Source organism: Rhinichthys klamathensis, unplaced genomic scaffold (assembly GCF_029890125.1).
Source record: "Rhinichthys klamathensis goyatoka isolate OS25496 unplaced genomic scaffold, OSU_Roscu_1.1 h1tg000119l_1, whole genome shotgun sequence".
NCBI lineage: Eukaryota > Metazoa > Chordata > Actinopteri > Cypriniformes > Leuciscidae > Rhinichthys > Rhinichthys klamathensis.
This window is the reverse complement of record NW_026606656.1, coordinates 1,010,404-1,027,746: the sequence shown is the minus strand read 5'-3', so window position 1 is coordinate 1,027,746 and position 17,343 is coordinate 1,010,404. Positions and strand designations below refer to the sequence as shown.

General features: G+C 39.0%; 1 protein-coding gene across 22 annotated transcripts in view; it reads right to left on the bottom strand.

Moving 5' to 3' along the window:
• The window catches only part of cacna1aa (calcium channel, voltage-dependent, P/Q type, alpha 1A subunit, a), a 118,904-nt gene that overhangs the window by 22,650 nt on the left and 78,911 nt on the right, over positions 1–17,343 (bottom strand). For 16 of the 22 annotated variants that reach the window (XM_056255153.1, XM_056255150.1, XM_056255151.1 and 13 more), the window contains 6 exons: positions 17,134–17,284; positions 16,393–16,520; positions 14,732–14,828; positions 10,515–10,629; positions 8,540–8,647; positions 5,184–5,287 (listed from right to left, as the gene is read on the bottom strand). In XM_056255153.1, coding sequence (XP_056111128.1) covers positions 5,184–5,287; positions 8,540–8,647; positions 10,515–10,629; positions 14,732–14,828; positions 16,393–16,520; positions 17,134–17,284 — 703 coding nt within the window. Of the gene's footprint in view, positions 1–5,183; positions 5,309–8,539; positions 8,648–10,514; positions 10,630–13,909; positions 14,007–14,731; positions 14,829–16,392; positions 16,521–17,133; positions 17,285–17,343 lie in introns of those variants that run through there. The other 6 variants (XM_056255143.1, XM_056255156.1, XM_056255157.1 and 3 more) reach the window with 4 other exon arrangements.

Here is a 17,343-nt window from a genome sequence, read left to right as displayed (position 1 = left end):
AGTGGTGATAAATCTTGGTGTCATTCAGAAGACCCCATAATATCAAGATTGGGTTGTTTGTTAGCTATGAAGTAACTTATATACAAGTGTATATATATATATATATATATATATATATATATATGTACATATAACGTAGACAGGAATTCACTTTTAGCAGATATACACTACCATTCAAAAGTTTAGGCTCAGTTAAAAAAAAAAAAATATATATATATATGTACACTGAACAAAATTATAAACGCAACACTTTTGTTTTTGCCCCCATATATAGCCAATGTGACAGTGTGTTCCAGGTCCTGGCAATATCCAGCAACTTCGCACAGCCATTGAAGAGGAGTTGACCAACATTCTTTTCTTTTTTTTTCGGACCCCCCCAATACAGTAAAAATGCACATTTTAGAGTGTCCTTTTATTGTTGCCAGCCTAAGGCACACCTGTGCAATAATCATGCTGTCTAATCAGCATCTTGATATGCCACACCTGTGAGGTGGATGGATTATCACGGCAAAGGAGAAGTGCTCACTAACACAGATTTAGACAGATTTGTGAACAATATTTGAGAGAAATAGGCCTTTTGTGTACATAGAAAAAGTCTTAGATCTTTGAGTTCAGCTAATGAAAAATGGGGGCAAAAACAAAAGTGTTGCGTTTATAATTTTGTTCAGTGTATATAATAAATTTTATTAAGCAAGGACACATTAAATTGGTCAAAATGGACAGTAAATACATTTATAATGTTACAAAAGATTTGTAATTCAAATAAATTCTCTCTATTCATAAAATAATCCTGAAAAAATATATATGTAATATGAAGAGCGAGTGTGTCTGAGAGTGAGCGACATTGCGCGCGAGAGACCAAGGGTGTCCGGTCATTATATAGTTTGTTTATAAATAAATTATACATTTCAGCATTAGAATATTCTCTGTAGCCTATTGGTATCATCTACAACGTTTTGGTTATAAAAATAAAAAAATAAAAAAAAAACCTGCAGGGAACGTTCTGTTTAGGTTATACAAATAACATAACGTTCTGGGAACGTTCTCTTTAGGTTATAAAGTAAACCCCCAAAATAACCTGCAGGGAACTTTCCCAGAAAACATCTTTGTTTGACCGGTTGTGAACACGTGCAGCAAACACACCTAGAATTTGTCTGAAATAACCTCTGATGATGACGTTCTCTGGAGGTTATACATATATGTAATATATTAAAGATAACGTTTGTTGAGCAGCAAATCATCATATTAGACTGATTCCTGGAGGATCATGTGACACCGAAGACTGAAGTAATGATACTGAGTAAATGCCATCACTGGAATAAATTTCATTGAAAATATATGAAAAAAAAAAAAAAATTATTCTAAAATGTAATAATATTTCATAATAAACTGTTTTACTATATTTTGTCAATGCAGCTCTTTTAAAAAAAAATCCCACAGACCTCAAACTTTTGTAATGGAAGTGTACAGATAATATTGATAACTATTCCTGTGAAAAACTGATTTATGTCCAATAAAATGTTTTCTAGAAAGATAATGTCCCTGAATACCACCTCCAAAACCCTATAGGCTATTTGCCAAGAAAACTAACAGTAAACATACTGTATGACTACTGATTAAAAAAACAAAAAACAAAAAAAAACATATGCCCAGAGGTGGTAAAACTGTTGCATAATCTTTAAAGGCACTTTTAACACTCATGTGTATCTGACCCATAAAGCAAATCATTGGTACCACCGGCCAAAAATGACACCTTGAGATTTGGAAAATGAAAAAAATCAACAAAAAAAATCAACCAATCCAGCGAGAAACACAAAATGCATGTAGAATGAAAAGGCAGGTTTCATATTAAAATCTCATGAGAGGAAGTAACAGTTGAATGAGAGCTGATAAAAGAAATTTAAATCATCTGTGAACAACATGCACATTTTACTTAACTCTATCTAATGGATGAGTTAGGATATAAGCTGTATGAGGAAAAGCTTAGCAAGCTCAATGGTATCTGCAAAAACTGCTACATCCACAAGAAACATCATGGGCTACCACCGAGATTGTATACAGGCCATTCCCGTGTTTATGAAACTGTGGTCAATTTTCATGTGGATGTAGAGTTGTATATCACACAAGAACAAAACAGTATAAACTGTAGATCAGGCCTATGTTGCATTAAACTTTAATATTCAGTCTAATATTCATAATCAATGAAAACACATGTATAACCATCTTCACATAAACCAATGAGGAAATCAAAGTGTTGTGTTTGACTGCTAAATTTAAAAAATAAAAAAAAACCATAAACAATGATTTTGTACACTCCTTCAGCAAACAAAATCATGGTAACTGCTAATAATCAACAGTCATTAAACTGCTGGGATTCAATTATAGAAGGACACACATTATTCTGTAATTCAGTTGGAAGAATGAATGGACATAATTAAGATATAATTTTATTCTAAAACAAAATAACCCATTAGATATATTGAAATAATAAACCACCCACTGCAAGTGACTTCTTAAAATGAGGAATTATCTATGTCAGTCAGTAAGTTTGGCAATGAATTATCAATCTAGAAGTTTATGTGGAAGAGAGCAATCATGCAATGCAATACTTTCCAAATTATAACACATTTTAAGGGTCATTATTACAAGAATTCCCAGGTTTATTCTATTTCTTTTCACTTCTTGGATAGATGCCACAAATTGCACAGATGTGATTTAAATCACGTCACAAATGTGATTTAAAACTGTAGATTACGATTGCAAGTCTAGTTTTCCAAGGGAGATGATTTGTGAGATTCAATTTCTTCATGAAATTCCCTCAGTCCTTATAGTTGTTTTCACTAATTAAAGAGATCAGCTAAAATGTTTCTAAATTCACAATTCAGTTAAGAAGCACTGCTGGACAAAGACGACATAACACATCTTACTCTGTTTCTTCTGTTTACTTTGAATGCACAACAAATACATTGTGCATTCAACCGAGTATAGAAGGCCTGATTTTTCAACCCACACAGAGCTTAAATTGTGTGTAATTTTATAAATGTAAAAATACTTTTCTTGTCCCAGCTTGAAGTCGACATAAAACAGAAATTGCGATCGACTTTTCTCCCCTAATATGACATATCTAAGTGCATCTCAAATGAGAGGGGGAAAAAGTGGGGCAGGGCTGGATTTTGTCAATGTGGAATTGATTGGATTGTTGAAATTTGCTAATTGCTGTGATCTCATGCGAGTGACAGGTTTCTTGAGGGGAGGGATGATTTTGATTAAAGACTACTAAATTGTGTTTGGGGCAGGTCTACAGGTTTTTGTCCATTGTTCCATTTGGTGACACTAGTGGTGCAGAAATTAAACACCTTTCGTTCCATATATATCTTATTTTGTAGCAGAGATGCACTTGTTAATGTAGTGCTTTAATGTCAAATGGTTGTTCTTAGTAACAGTAAAATGTTGAGCTGACATCACGATCAACAGTTTGGATAAAAATAGTGGTAACGCTTCCTTTTACAGTACAGTACTTATGTGTACTTACAGTGTACTTACCTAGAAAGTACTGGCTAATATAAGGTAAGTACATGGGTTAGGGGTAGGTTTAGGGTTAGTACCTAGTTATTACCCAGTAATTGTAATTACTATAATAAGTACATAGTATGGACATGGGTAACAGGACTGTAAAAGGAAGTGTTACCAAAATAGTCATGATGAAGGTCCAAGCAAAGAAACCAGGTAAATCTATTGAACAACTAAGTAAGTATCAAGAAAGTTATCACTCACATTCACGAAATTAGAAAGAGAGGGTGAGTACTTTGTCAAATTTGATAGAGAAGAACAGTTTATTCTCAGATTCCACATGAACTGTGGCAAGCGGCAAGAATCCAGCACATTTTCCCTGGTTCTCTAGCCTGGGGAAACCCAGACAACTTCCGACAAATTTAGATTTGCTCTGCAAGTTAGTCTGGCAAAGAGCTCAATCAAACCCATTTCTAATCCGTCGAAATCGCGGCACCAATCAGAAACGTTGGGGCAGGCTTTACACGACGACGACAGCACAGCGACGGTGAAGCAGATTTTGTACATTTACAAATATGGATGCCGCCGTGGAACTAGGGGTGTGACGGTTATAGTTGAACACCGTAATTAGAACTCTATAACCGCCAAAACCATGTTATTAAAAGATTTTTTTCACAAAGATTTTTTATCATAGAGAATGTTTAAATACTAATATCAGCTTACGAGGGAAACGGAGGCGGAGTTAGTGGTGCTTCGGAGGCTGCTACTGCTGGAGATGATTCGGGAGAGGTCTGTGCACTCCCCTCCCAAAAAGAGAAATCTTGGAGATCTCCTTAATAAACGGAGGTCTGAAATCTCTGCCCCTTTACCGCTCAGAGCGCGCGCTGACACGGGAGTAAAGCCTTGTTTATACTCGACGCGTCCGCACGAGAGCGATGGTGCGCGCGGCAAAAATGACGCGTTCGGTGCGTAAGACCGGCAAGACCCCATTTCGCTTGGCTGTGTGCATGGCTATATTTTTGTAACAGCGCGCGCGGCGCCGCGTCTGAGGATGACCGAATTCAAGCCGAATCTGCCCGAGCATGTACGTCTCATCACCGCACCGGCACCCAGTTTGCACGTCTAAATTGCAAAGTTCATTGCAAAGTTTTTTTTGTTAAGGTTTTGTTTACTGTGTGTGATATTTAATGGAAAGCACATTCACTTCTAGTTGTCTTGCTGTTAATTTTAAATAAACGAAGAGCAAGTAGCTAATCAGTGTCTGCTCGTTTATTCAAACTAAGTTGTTCTATAACAGACGAACGTCGCTCTGCATACGTCATCTCCTTCAGCGCTCTGATTGGTTTTAGGTCTATCCAATTGCGCCCAGAGGCATTTGAGCTACGTCCGTTGGTGACGCCCCTTTAGAAATGAATTGTCTATGAAGCTTTGCCAGACCATAACTCAGTTACAACTGAGAATGGTCTGGTTTTAACCAGGCTACTGGTTCTCCATCTGAAGGTGAGAGTTTTGGCTGCAGATCTCAATTGGTACGAACTAAGAATGTTTTTTTTTAAATATAGGCACATCCAAAAAGTTTGGTGAAAATGACTAATTAGCATAGTTAAGGACTGCTTGTCACAGCTCATCGTGGATTGAGGTTTTGACTGCAGGGTGAGAGAAAGATGGCATACCTGCTCATCGTGGAGAGCTTGTGTCCGTTTGGCTTTACTTTGCCGATAGTACTCCATAATCATCATGGCAGCGTAGATTTTTCCCACTGTCAGGTCTGTAGCTGCTGAGAAATGGACAAGTTACCCTGTACGATTAGACAAGGTGAGATGGACCCTGAGCAAGGTGGATGGGAGTGAGGACGGGACATGCACACGACAAACGCAGATGCACAAACTCACATGCACAAACAAAGAGTGTCAAATCGACACACACAGAGCCAATGGTCTTTTCACAAGCAGACTGTTTAAAATGGCTAAACTGGGGTTTTTATGCACTTCATTTTTATGATCAGTATTTTAAATACTCTTACTGTTTCTACTGTTTTAAGTGTCAAAGTATTGCAAGAACTGACATCAAACTACAGCATAACTCATAGATACAGTAAACAAGGTAAAACGGTCTCCCAATAAATGGTCTTTGCCACTTTATGGAACCGAGTCCACATGGAGAAGTTACTAAGAGTAACTTCAGACTAGGTTTACATGCCATGCTTAGTGGTGTTTAAAGCCATGGTCACCACCTCTGTATAGGATCTGCATAGAACAATGAAGATAAAATTAGCATCAAACAAAATCGTTCTAAATTATTGCATGCTGGCTGCAAACTCATCTGAAACGTACTTTTATATTACTAGTATTATGATTTGGCCAACAGCTTTATTGTGTGACAGCAACGCCACATTATTTCATGCTTTTTTGGAGCATCTAGCAAGCATTAGGCTACCTAGTTTTAAGCAAGTCTCATAAGATAGTAAGCATTTAGCATGTCTTACCGGCAAGCTTGCACATACATCTTATTGGTTGCATATTAGTGGTGCAATAACATTTTTTTAATACTGTTTTATGTACATCTTGTCAGGAATCTCATAACCCCTGTAGTGAAAAGACATCTATAGAGGGTTCATCTATAGTAAGGCACCCCCTGATCTCAGGCACAGTGAGCTAGAACGTACAAGTAAGGCTGTTATTACTGTTTTTTGTAGCACTTGGATATACACTCAATATGTTTTTGTGTTAAGTTGCAGTTTCTCTACATAGCGGAAGTGGAGGAGCTTAACATGCTAAAGATAACGGAAATACAACAGGTGTCCTTGAAACATCTTTCAATGTTTTTTTTTGGTACTGCTCTAAAGTATATTTCGGGTTGTACGTGTAAAAGGTAGCCTGACTTCGTCATACTCATATTCTAGTCAGAATGTGAGTCTGATACTGCTCCATAGGGCTTTGATTATGAGGCGTGTCTTAACCGAACCAGGAAAAAAAACAAAAAACTCTGCACTCAATTGGATAGACCTACAAACAATCAGAGCAACGCAGTAAGTGACGTATGTTGAGCTACGCATAGTTGTCAACAGAACTCAACTGCACGCACGCTGGAAGTAGTAGTAAAATAATGAGTGTTGCTTCTTTTACTTGGTCCTCCATGAGTGCGACCAAAGGAGAAACCACAACGACCACAGGGTTTTCATTGCGTCCCGTCTTCTTAGTGCCCATCGGAGAGGGCTGATAAATTAAACTTTTGCCGATTCCCGTAGGAAAGACGGCAAACACATCTTTCCGATCGACAAATGCCTTGATTGCAGTTCTCTGTTCGTCTTTTAAAATGAATGCGCTGTCGATTTCTTTAACAACAGACGCGATAGCGGAATCTATACATCTCAATTCTCCATCTGCAGTCATCTTTGAGGGAAACCAGTTCAACCCAAGCGCTCTTTGATAATGTGATGATTACGTAACTGCAGATCATCTGTCCATCATCGTATAAAGCCCGCCCTGGCAATTTGACTGGCCCGACGATTTCTGAACCGATCATAATTACTCCTCAATGGATCGAGATAACCAAAACTAAATGAGTGCAAAATAATTTGTATCGCTCATAAGTTAACTTCTGTAGAGAAATTGTACAGACACTGGATAAGGACAAAACTTTCTAGTCAGTGTTTGCGCACGTTATCACATGGAGTACACTTTGAAAGGCTACGAGTTTGGCTGTTCGCAAAAAAAAAGAAAAAAAAGAAAAAAAAAGGGTATATTTATGCAAATATTGCCTTGGTTCATTGCATCTATTTATATGTTTGCGCCGTTATCCGATTTGCGTACTACATACTTTCTGCGATTCATTCTGTGATCAGTCTGCCATCTAAAAGTATGTGGTCTATATCTATAAGCAGGGGTGCACATAAGTTTTTCAGTGAGTTACTCAGGTGAGTACCAGGAGATGGTGTTTGGTACTCACCCCATATGTAGCCTGGTCTTAATAAGTGCAGTCCTCCTCAGTGTAGAAGCTGTCAATCATGATGTCACATTCCCGGTTTTATAGCATCAAATAACTAACTAAAGACCAAACTTATTTTAAAAAACGAACACTTAAATTTACATCAGCGTGAATAAAACTACCTAAAATGACAGAAAACATCTTTGGAAATAATTATTTTGAAGTGTAATTTGATTGTTTAGTTTCCATCGCGTTCATTAGACTTCATGGTGAGGATTTTGAACAACTCACTGTCAGCGGTATTTTGTAAGTCAAAAATAGTCGATCTCCGAATGCAACTTAACAGGGAGGAGAGTAAAGATGGAAAGCTCCTAAAGCTTAGTTCCATTAAAAATTCACGGATAATTTGTTGTTTTGTCATAAGTGAAAAACAATATTGACCTTGTATTTGAAAAAGGATCCTCATAAGAAACAATACTAAAATTCAGAGTCAGTTCATTCGCATTCGGAGATCGACTATTTTTGACTGACAAAATGCCGGTGTTACTGTTCCGGCGGACACAGCTACAGTGAGTTGTTCAAAATCTTTCTTTTTAGTAAACTCTGTGTACACAAACAATGTTCTCAATTCTGGAGGTTATGTCCCCTGGTGATACTTTGAGCAAAGTTTCATGTTGTGTCGAGCCTTCTTAGTGTTTTAAAAATAGCGATTTTTGTTGCTATCATATACGTGCCCCTAGCTCTCCGAAAACGAAAATACGGTCAAACTTAAAAGTGGCGTTTCCATTCTAATTATGCTTTAAAACGAAAGTTTGCCTCGGGTAGATTAACAAAAAGACCCTAGGTTGCATTTTGGCGACAGTTACGCAAAGGCGCGTAGTAACAGAAGTGGCATTACGCATTCCTGATTTATGTCGCGCATGCGTACCTGCGTACCAGTTGTGTGCACCCCTGTCTATAAGGTCCTAAAATGACTCTAAACTAAGGGTGCAGGCCTGGACCATCAGGGGGTGCAGAGCAGTGAGTGGGCTGACTGAGAGAAGCTGTCCTCAGGTGGTAAAAGAGAAACGCTGTGGACACACCAACCTCCTGGGTAACTTACACTTGTGTGGCGTCACCAGAAGGTCCAGAGTCTTCTGAGAGAGATTAGGCCATATCGCCATCATCTCCTTCCTTAGTTCAGCATCCATCTGGTGTTTATCTACACCTCCTATTTACACAGCAACAGGTACACAACACAACACGTACACACACATATGCAAACAAATTTCCACAAACACACACAATTTTTGTTATGGTTTGAACAAAGTTGTATCCAATCTTATGTAAAAGTACTGTGCACAAAATCTTACAAATTATATTTTACGAGTCAGTGGGGTTCCTAAATTCTCTTACGAGGCCTCTTTTTTGGATTTTTTTCACCAGATATTTTTAAGATTTGTAGCATCTGGACCAATCAGACACACACAAATTATTCATTATATTTAATGAATAATCCAGCAAACTGACTCTCCCAACAAAGGTCTATGAAACTTCCCCCAAAAACTAACATCCCAAATGAAGCTAACACACTGGCAGAACCCGGTGTCCTGTTACAGGACACATTGAGACTGATGAGTTTTACGACCCCAAAGGAAGAGAGTTGTGACTCTCACTTAATTCTTGCTGAAAAGTAGAAATTAACCCTGTTAATCCTATATATTCTATATATATCCACTTGAGAAATGCATTAACATGCATCTAATTTTCCCATCTCAGGATTTTCCTTTATGTTGTTTGGCCTATGTTTTCTTGTAAACTATAATAGGTTAATGTTTCAGACTTTGCATACTATGGTTAACCAAAATCATATGTGTGGCATGTTTGGTCTCTATAAACTCCAATCTTCGTCCCCCATTTGTTAATTTGCATTACATTTTGCTAACTTTATGACGCATTAGTATTATAAGAATCTTGAAGATTCTTTTCTTAAACACCCAATGAAATTACACATTCAAATGCCCTGCTAGAACACAATGGGTCGTAAAAACTCCCTCCAAAGGGACAACTTCGTATTGGCTCACACACCTCCAGAGGGTGTGACATCTTCACGCTTTAAAATCACTGATCATCAAGATCAGCTCTCTCTTACTCTCTTGGTCCTTCCTGAGAAGTCCTAATGTGAAGATGATGCTGAACTAGAAGTCCCCCAAGGACCCCCAAATTTGTGCCAGGCTGCGGCCTTGTCTTTCCATTCACCAAAGATCCTCTGACTACCACTGGTCCTCTCTCATCAAGACAACATCACCGGAGCCTCAACAAATTGCATCAGGAGAGTTTAATTCAAATGGGCGAGACATGCAAGTATCAAACTTAGTCTCATTATTTGATACATTAAGTATCCTTACCCCTTTTTAAGAAGGGTGTGTTAGAACTAAACTGATGGTTTGCTCAGGCTGTTGATCTGCTGAACATCAAACAATGCTATAACTTCTTGCTTTCCTGTATTCTGCTTCAGCTCTCTTTCACTTAATAAACTGTATGCATGTATGTATGTGTATGTTAGAGTAGTTTAAATGTTTAGTCTAGTTAATAAAGTCTTGTTCATATCACACGTAAAGTTGTCCGTTTCTCAAGCTCATATCTGGAGTCACTAATCATATAGATTTTGACTACTTGCTCTTAGTAGTACTTAATAAGAAAGACATTTCCCATCCCCCGGAAATGTAAATTTTTATTAATCAAATAATAACCAATATTGAGGGTTCACGGGATGAACTGAGTCATTGGTTGTAATGTTAATGTAGCTACATCAAGTTAATCCGATTAACTGATCCAAATTTTCATAATCAATTACTGTATATCAAGTTATGATTGGTTATTAATATTTCATAGAGCTAATTTGCTACAGGTTTAAATTAAATTTGAATCTCAGACTTTTGAACCCCACTGTAATTAAACCACTATAGGCAAATATATAAACCATACATTAACCAGACAGATTTAGGCACAAACAGAGGAAAAGTCTACAACTACTTAACATAGGAAAGATATAAAGAGGAATGAATTAGGAAAGGAAGAAAAAAGGGGTGGCAAACCTTCCCCACCCTTGGCGATCTTGATGTCCAGAGCAGTTCGGATTAAGGCCATAAGGGTAGAATTAAAGTGAACTGTGTTGTCATCGGCAACCGGCAGATCCATCCGCAACAATCTCTGTGGAGAGCCAATCAGGGGCAGTTAAAAGAGCAGGACCACTGAAATGTGTGTGTTTTGAACCTCCGGGTAGGGTGTGCTTTTGGTGTGCGAGAGGGAATGGGAGGAGAAAGGAGGGGGGATTTTCAGGGTTAGCTCTGTGACCTTTGACACTCAGTTTATAATTAATTTAGAGCTGTCTTAGTGTGGTAATCATGACAAAAGAGGACAATTTTATTATAAAGTATTATTCTGTGGTCTAGATCAGTGGTTCTCAACTGGTTGATCAGGACCCTAAATTGGGTCACAGACACTTACAACATATACAAATAAAACTTATCAACTTTTAAAAGTGAGGAGGAAATTATTATCCTCTCTTTTATTGTTGACCTCAAAGTTTGTTGAATCCAACTGTATTTTATTTTTCTGCAAATTCATTTGTAATTTGGTGGAATTCTATTTCTATATTGCCAACATTGACAGATTGTGTGACGACCTCACTGTCAAAAATCATGAACATAAGGTAAGATTAAAACAAATCATACTAAATCAATGTGTCAAAGCTGATGTTTGATTTTAAGGACATGTTTTGTTTGTTTTGTATCTGGGTTGCCCTTTGATGTAAAATTTGGGTCCTGAAGCAAGACCAGTCAAAAACCACTGATCTAGATGTCAATGAAACTGGGGCTGCATATGCTACAAATCGAATTTGTATCTGTGCAATGGTATATCTTGTTTTCATATCAGCATCTTTGAACACTTTTAGTTGTCAGTCAAAGAGCTTTTCCGGGAGGAGGTTCACATATTAAACTCAGACCAGAGGATGAAGTAATAAATTAAAACAGCATTACGTAAATGTCAGTGGTTTAATGTATAATTCATCCTGTACTGGTCTGGGGAAAGATTATACTCAAACACAGAAAGTCATAATTGCATTGCACAGGGTTAAATGTTACCTCAAACCTTCCGATACCATGACACCCTATGCTATGCAATCACCCATGTTACCCGATGTGTCCCCGTCCCACTCCATCCCAGAAGAAACACTGACCCTCCACCCCCCACCACCCTCTTTCCCAGCATGCATCATGCAGTCTCATGCATCACAGGACAAGCAACAGAGCAGCCAACACTGAAAGCATCATCTAGTTGGTTCATTTCAGCTCATTCATTTAGGTTTAGTAGTGGTTGCTGTCATTGAGACTCAATCATAGATGGGCTACTGGATAAAACAAGAGCTTGATCCAGATTCTCTGGTCTCTCAATGCAAAAACGATGGGTGCAGGCTATTGGTTTAGGTTAGAGCAGCATTCTCCAGTAAAAAAACAAAACAAAACAAGAACAAAAGAGGGAATGGCTTTGTGAGTTGTTGTTGTGAAGAGGATGAGCTAAGAGTGAGGATTCAGCTACCTGCTGCGCGAAGGTAATACTTTAATGCTACAGATGATAAAGAGAAAAGCAGAGGGCTGCCAGAGAGGAGTACCGGAGCAGGAAGTTGGTTTAGGACTGACAGCTTTTACAGGAGGAGTTTGGATGGTGGATATGGTAGTGATGAAAGAGACAGGACAGAGACAGTGACACCAAATTTAAAGAGAGCTCGAAAACTACATGAAAATCCAAGGGCGAAAGAGAATGAAGTGCTAGATAAAGCTACAGGAAACATAAGAAAAGAAAGCTCTACCACAGGCTGGTCACATTCTCTACAGGCGATTCTCTATTATGGGCCCTAATGTTTGACACGGAGAAAGAGGGTGAATGCAATGGTTTTGGTCACTGTTCCTCATTCCACTCAGATTAGGTGGCGACAGAGACCACATTAGACAAAAAGTGAAGTCTGATTGAATACACAGAGATTGTTGGTCTGCCACCACAAGTCTATGTTGGTGGAGATCATTGAACACTCTGTGGAACATAATATTTTACCCGACAACGAAATGGGAGTTCAAAAGGGGCAGAGAAAAAGGAAGGGTGGGCAGAGCAAAAGTAAGTGAAAGGAGATCCCAGTCTGGTTGAGGGCTCACTAAGGGGGCAGATCTCCTTTCCTGCACTTTTTAGCTATCGTTCACTGACCAAGGGTGAAATGTCAGTGTACACTTGCGGACAGACAGAGAAAGAGAAGAAGAAAGAGAGAAAAAGCTAACAGAGTATCTTATGGGAGGGGCCAGTGGCCTGGGAGGCGGGGCATGCAGATGATTGGCAGAATGTAAAGAGGAGGGGCTGGAAACAGATTAGAACTGCATTGACAGAAGAAAGAGCAGTGGGAAAAGGATTTTTTTGTGTGTGTGCAAAATAATTACATTGTATGAAAATGACTAAGACCATCATAGTGCCTTAACGCTACCCAATGATTACATGTGCGTTGTTGTGTGTATGTGAGTGTTTGCTTATCTGTGTGTAATCGAAAAGAGAGACAGAGAGCTGGTCCCAAGAGGAAAGGGTCCCTAAGAGAGCGGCATCCACAGAGCTGAGGGACTCGGAGGACTAAAGCCCTTCAGGCCTTCCAACCACTGCTGCACACGTACATTTGGGTGTGTATTTGAGCATGTGTGTGTGTGTGTGTGTGTGCGCATGATGATGTGAATATACAGTATGCATGTGTATGTGTTTAGCTGCGTCCCAATTCGTGTACTTATGCACTATTCTATGCCATTTTGTACATTAAATAGTGTGAGTGGTGTGTTCACACTGAAAATAGAAAAAGTGCACTTCAAATACCCAGATGATGCACTTATTTAAATGAAAGAAGTGTGGAATGTTAGACACTACATGCACTCAACTGTCACAGCTTTCCTTAAGTAGCGGAGGGGATATCAGACTATGATGCTGGATGACAAAATAACCTTATAAAATTCATACACTAGACGGTAGAGTACATAGTGTATGTGCATAAGTGTATTCTGCGTCATTTGGGACACAGCTTTTGTGTTTATTGTCATACTCAGTTCTTAAATTCACTTATTGATCACTGCTGTACATTAAAGCATATGCATTTAGCTTTAATGTATCGATAATGATGTAGACTGTAAAACACCTTTACATTTCATTCTTTAAAGCTTTAAAACCTGCATGAGAGTGCGCTAGTTTATGTCTTTATACAGTGCAAAAGTGCTGAGAAGGTTTGTCCGTTCCCGCTTCCCTGTGGATCGGCCCGTCTGAGCCTAACACCCTCGAACCCGGCCCTGCCACCAGAATCACAATAGCGGCCTCCGTCAGACAACGAAGGAGGAAAAGAAGGAGAGAAAATAAAAAGAGAAAACACCAACAGTACAGACACAGCGCTGGCCACTCGGAGGCCCTCTACCTTGTAGGCAACCCGTGCAGGGCACTTCTTCCCCAGGCCTAATGGAGGAGACATGTGCCTGAGCATCTCATACATATCCCTGTAACTGATTCTGCCACTGGGCAACCGAAACAAAACAAAAAACCAAAGGAAATGTGCATGGGAGAGAGAGAAAGAGAAGAAGAAAAGGAGTAAATCAAAAAAGAAGGGATCAGGAAGGAGACGGGAAAGTGGGAAGGGAGGAGAACAGAACAGAACAAAAAGAAGGTTATTGGCCTGGACGAAAGGAGCGGTTTGGTAAACTAGGCTGCCGTAAAACTGATGATCGGTTTATTTGTGGGTAGGGGAAGGGGGAGGTGCTCAACATTTGAGTGTTAAAACGGCGTTCTATGCAATGGAGCAAGTTGCATAGAAGAGCAGGGGGGCTTCAGAACAGGCATAAAGTCCCGCTGCTGTCAGGGCGTTGTAGTGAAGTTTTATGTCAATGCAGTTTCTGTCCCCCTCCACCCAGAACAATGCACGCTACCGTACCAGCTAGGCCTAGCCGTGCCTCAACAGCAAGCAAAACAAAAATCAAAGATGGCTGATTAGTTTCTTTTTTGTTTGTTTGTCTTTCACTTTAGTGTTTTTCTCGTGTGCTTGTTTCATACACACTAGTGCACTTCATGCTCCTGTAAGTGTCGGCATTGTCCTGCACATTCTCATTGTCATATCAAGTAGAATGCAAGTAGAAATGGTGAGAGTACAAAAACATTGTTGAAAAGAAAAAGAAGAGGAGGTAAGCGACATTCATTGCATTCTGGATGCTAGCAGGTAATATTAGTTTTTAAGTGGAAGTCAAACCTTGCAGGCCACCCTATGAGGACATTTCTTGCCTAAGCCCAGAGGGGGGTCGATAACTCGCAATAAACTGTACATATCCTTATAATGAATGCGCCCGCTGTAAGAAGAATACAGGGAAGTTAGAGAACACAACTCAGAACAGAGACATTGGCAGGAAGAAGAGCACAAGAACAGAAAAAGAAGCACAGAATCACACAAACATTTTCTTATTTGCTCGTCACCCGTTTGTGTCGTCAAATCTTTAGGCTGCGTCTGGTCATTTCGCACACGGTTCCTCACCCGTCTCTACTTCATTTCTTGTTTTTTCCCCCCTGTTTCATTCCTTTCAGTTTTCAGTTTGTTCTATGTTTTTCTTTTCTTACCATCTTCCTCTTTTTTCCTTTCCTCCTCCCCTTTTCATTCCCCTCTAATTTTCATCCCCCTTTCCTTTCACCTTTTGTTTTTATTCCTTCCTTTCTCTTCTCCTTCCTTCCTATTTCCCTTCCTTTTTCTTTTCCTCCCCTCCTCCTTTTTCTTCTTAATTTTTCCTTCCTTCCTTTCTTCTTACTTTCCTTCTTTCATCCATTTCACTCTTTCCTCCTCCTTCCATTCTTTCTACTTCCTTCTATTCTCTTCTCCATCATTTATTTGTTTCTCTTCCTTCCTTCCACTTTTCCTTTTTTTTCTTTTCCTTCCTTCCTTGTTTCTCTTCCTTCCTTCCACTTTTCCTTTTTTTTCTTTTCCTTCCTTCCTTCCTTCCTTCCTTCCATTCCTTCCTTTTTTCTTCTCTGAATATCTGATTAACGTTCAGTTGCCCGCCTACATTATTGTCTAACACACAACATTAGGGTGACAGGCACTGGAATGCAGATACCGGGAAACTTAGCGTGTTCAGAAGAAGGGATGGGGGCTGGCACAGTAAGTTTGGCTTGCAGTATGCAGTATTCCAGAGTGGGAGGACTGGGACTCACAGAAGGGCACGTAGGAGGGTTTGGGGGGGATTGATGGATTTTAACAGAGCTGAGAAGCTCAAATCCATGATCCTTTTCTTTCAGCTGGTGCTGTGGTATTCTCCCCTCTGTTTGGTCCAAGGTAGGATACAATGAAGCCAGACTCTGTACGTTAAAGACTGTGCCAGAAGCCACGGCTCTATACCAATGTCAAAAACGAAGCGTTCCAGTCGAACACATAAGAGAGGGCCAATGTGTTCTGCATTATATAGGACAGAGGCTTTATTCACATGCATGAAAATGTAGTTAGACAGATTTAAATCAGACTGGCCTTTCACACAAGATCAAAAAATGTTTCTTAAAATAGCCTCTTAAAAATGGTCTGTCCAGAAATTCAGGGGCCAAAGAAATTCAAAAAAGTTGTAGTCAGAGCATGTCAAGTCTGCATTTTAAACAGCGTGTATTTTAAAAGACTGTATGATTATCTATTAAATTACCAAGAAACCTGTTATTGACAAACTAATGTTAGTTGTATATCTACAGTATGCAAAACGACCAAGAGTGCATTGCTGAGTTTAGTGAGATACATTTATAAAATAACTTCCATAATTTATAACTTCACTTCAAGTTAACAAGTAATTAGTACTTTCTTAGTATTAGTATGTTATTTACAAAATATACAAGAGTAGTATATAATGTTGTGTTTCTGCATGCAAGTGCACATGGGCTCACCAAGCAGCTGGATCATACTCTGCCCAGATCCTCACATACTCGTCCAGATGATGGGGTCCCAGGATAGAGGAGTCACGTGTCAGGTACTCAAAATTATCCATGATCACAGCCACGAAAAGATTGAGCATCTACACACATGTAAATCAAAGGTCTGATGAGCTGAGCTGTATATTACACACCAAATGGACATAGGACTATTTTTCTGTTTTTAAGCAATAATAATAATAGAATACAGTCATGGGAGTCACGTTGTAAAAAAAGTGGAATGAATAGTTTTTTTTTTTTTATAAATATAAAACTAGCCCTCGCTACAGAAATCATGCTGCCTCTCAGTTTGATAGGTCAATGGATTAGCAGTATAATACAAATTACGAACAAATATTTGTTTAAAATAACCAATATTAATATTTTGTTTTGTTTATTTTATTGGAACAGATGGAAAAGCACTAGAGAAGTATGTCACATGTCTGAGTCACTGTTCACCACTGATGACAAACATAGTGACCACTCAGCAAAACATCAAAATAATAAATTCCAGTTTCAGATTGCTTCTCATTATAATAAAATACTAACTAAAGAAATGAAAACTGCTGCTCAACAATTGGAGATCCTTTCATCTTCTACAAGCTATTAGCAGGGACAAAATCCAACATTGCAACCAGCTGTGGTGACATGTTCCACAGTATATTATGCCTATGAGTACAATGGTGGTCGTAACAACAACAGTGCTGTCATTCTCACCAGAAAGGAACAGAGGAAGATGAAGGAGACAAAGTAGAGGTAGGCAAACTCGCTCCCACATTCTGCTTCCGTGTTACCAGATAAACGATCACATTTCTTCTTTCCCAGACAAGACAGCATGATTTCATGCCATGCCTCACCTGTAGCACTCCTACAAATGCACAGAGTTGAACTACGGTTAGAAAGTGTATGTAACACACACACACAACA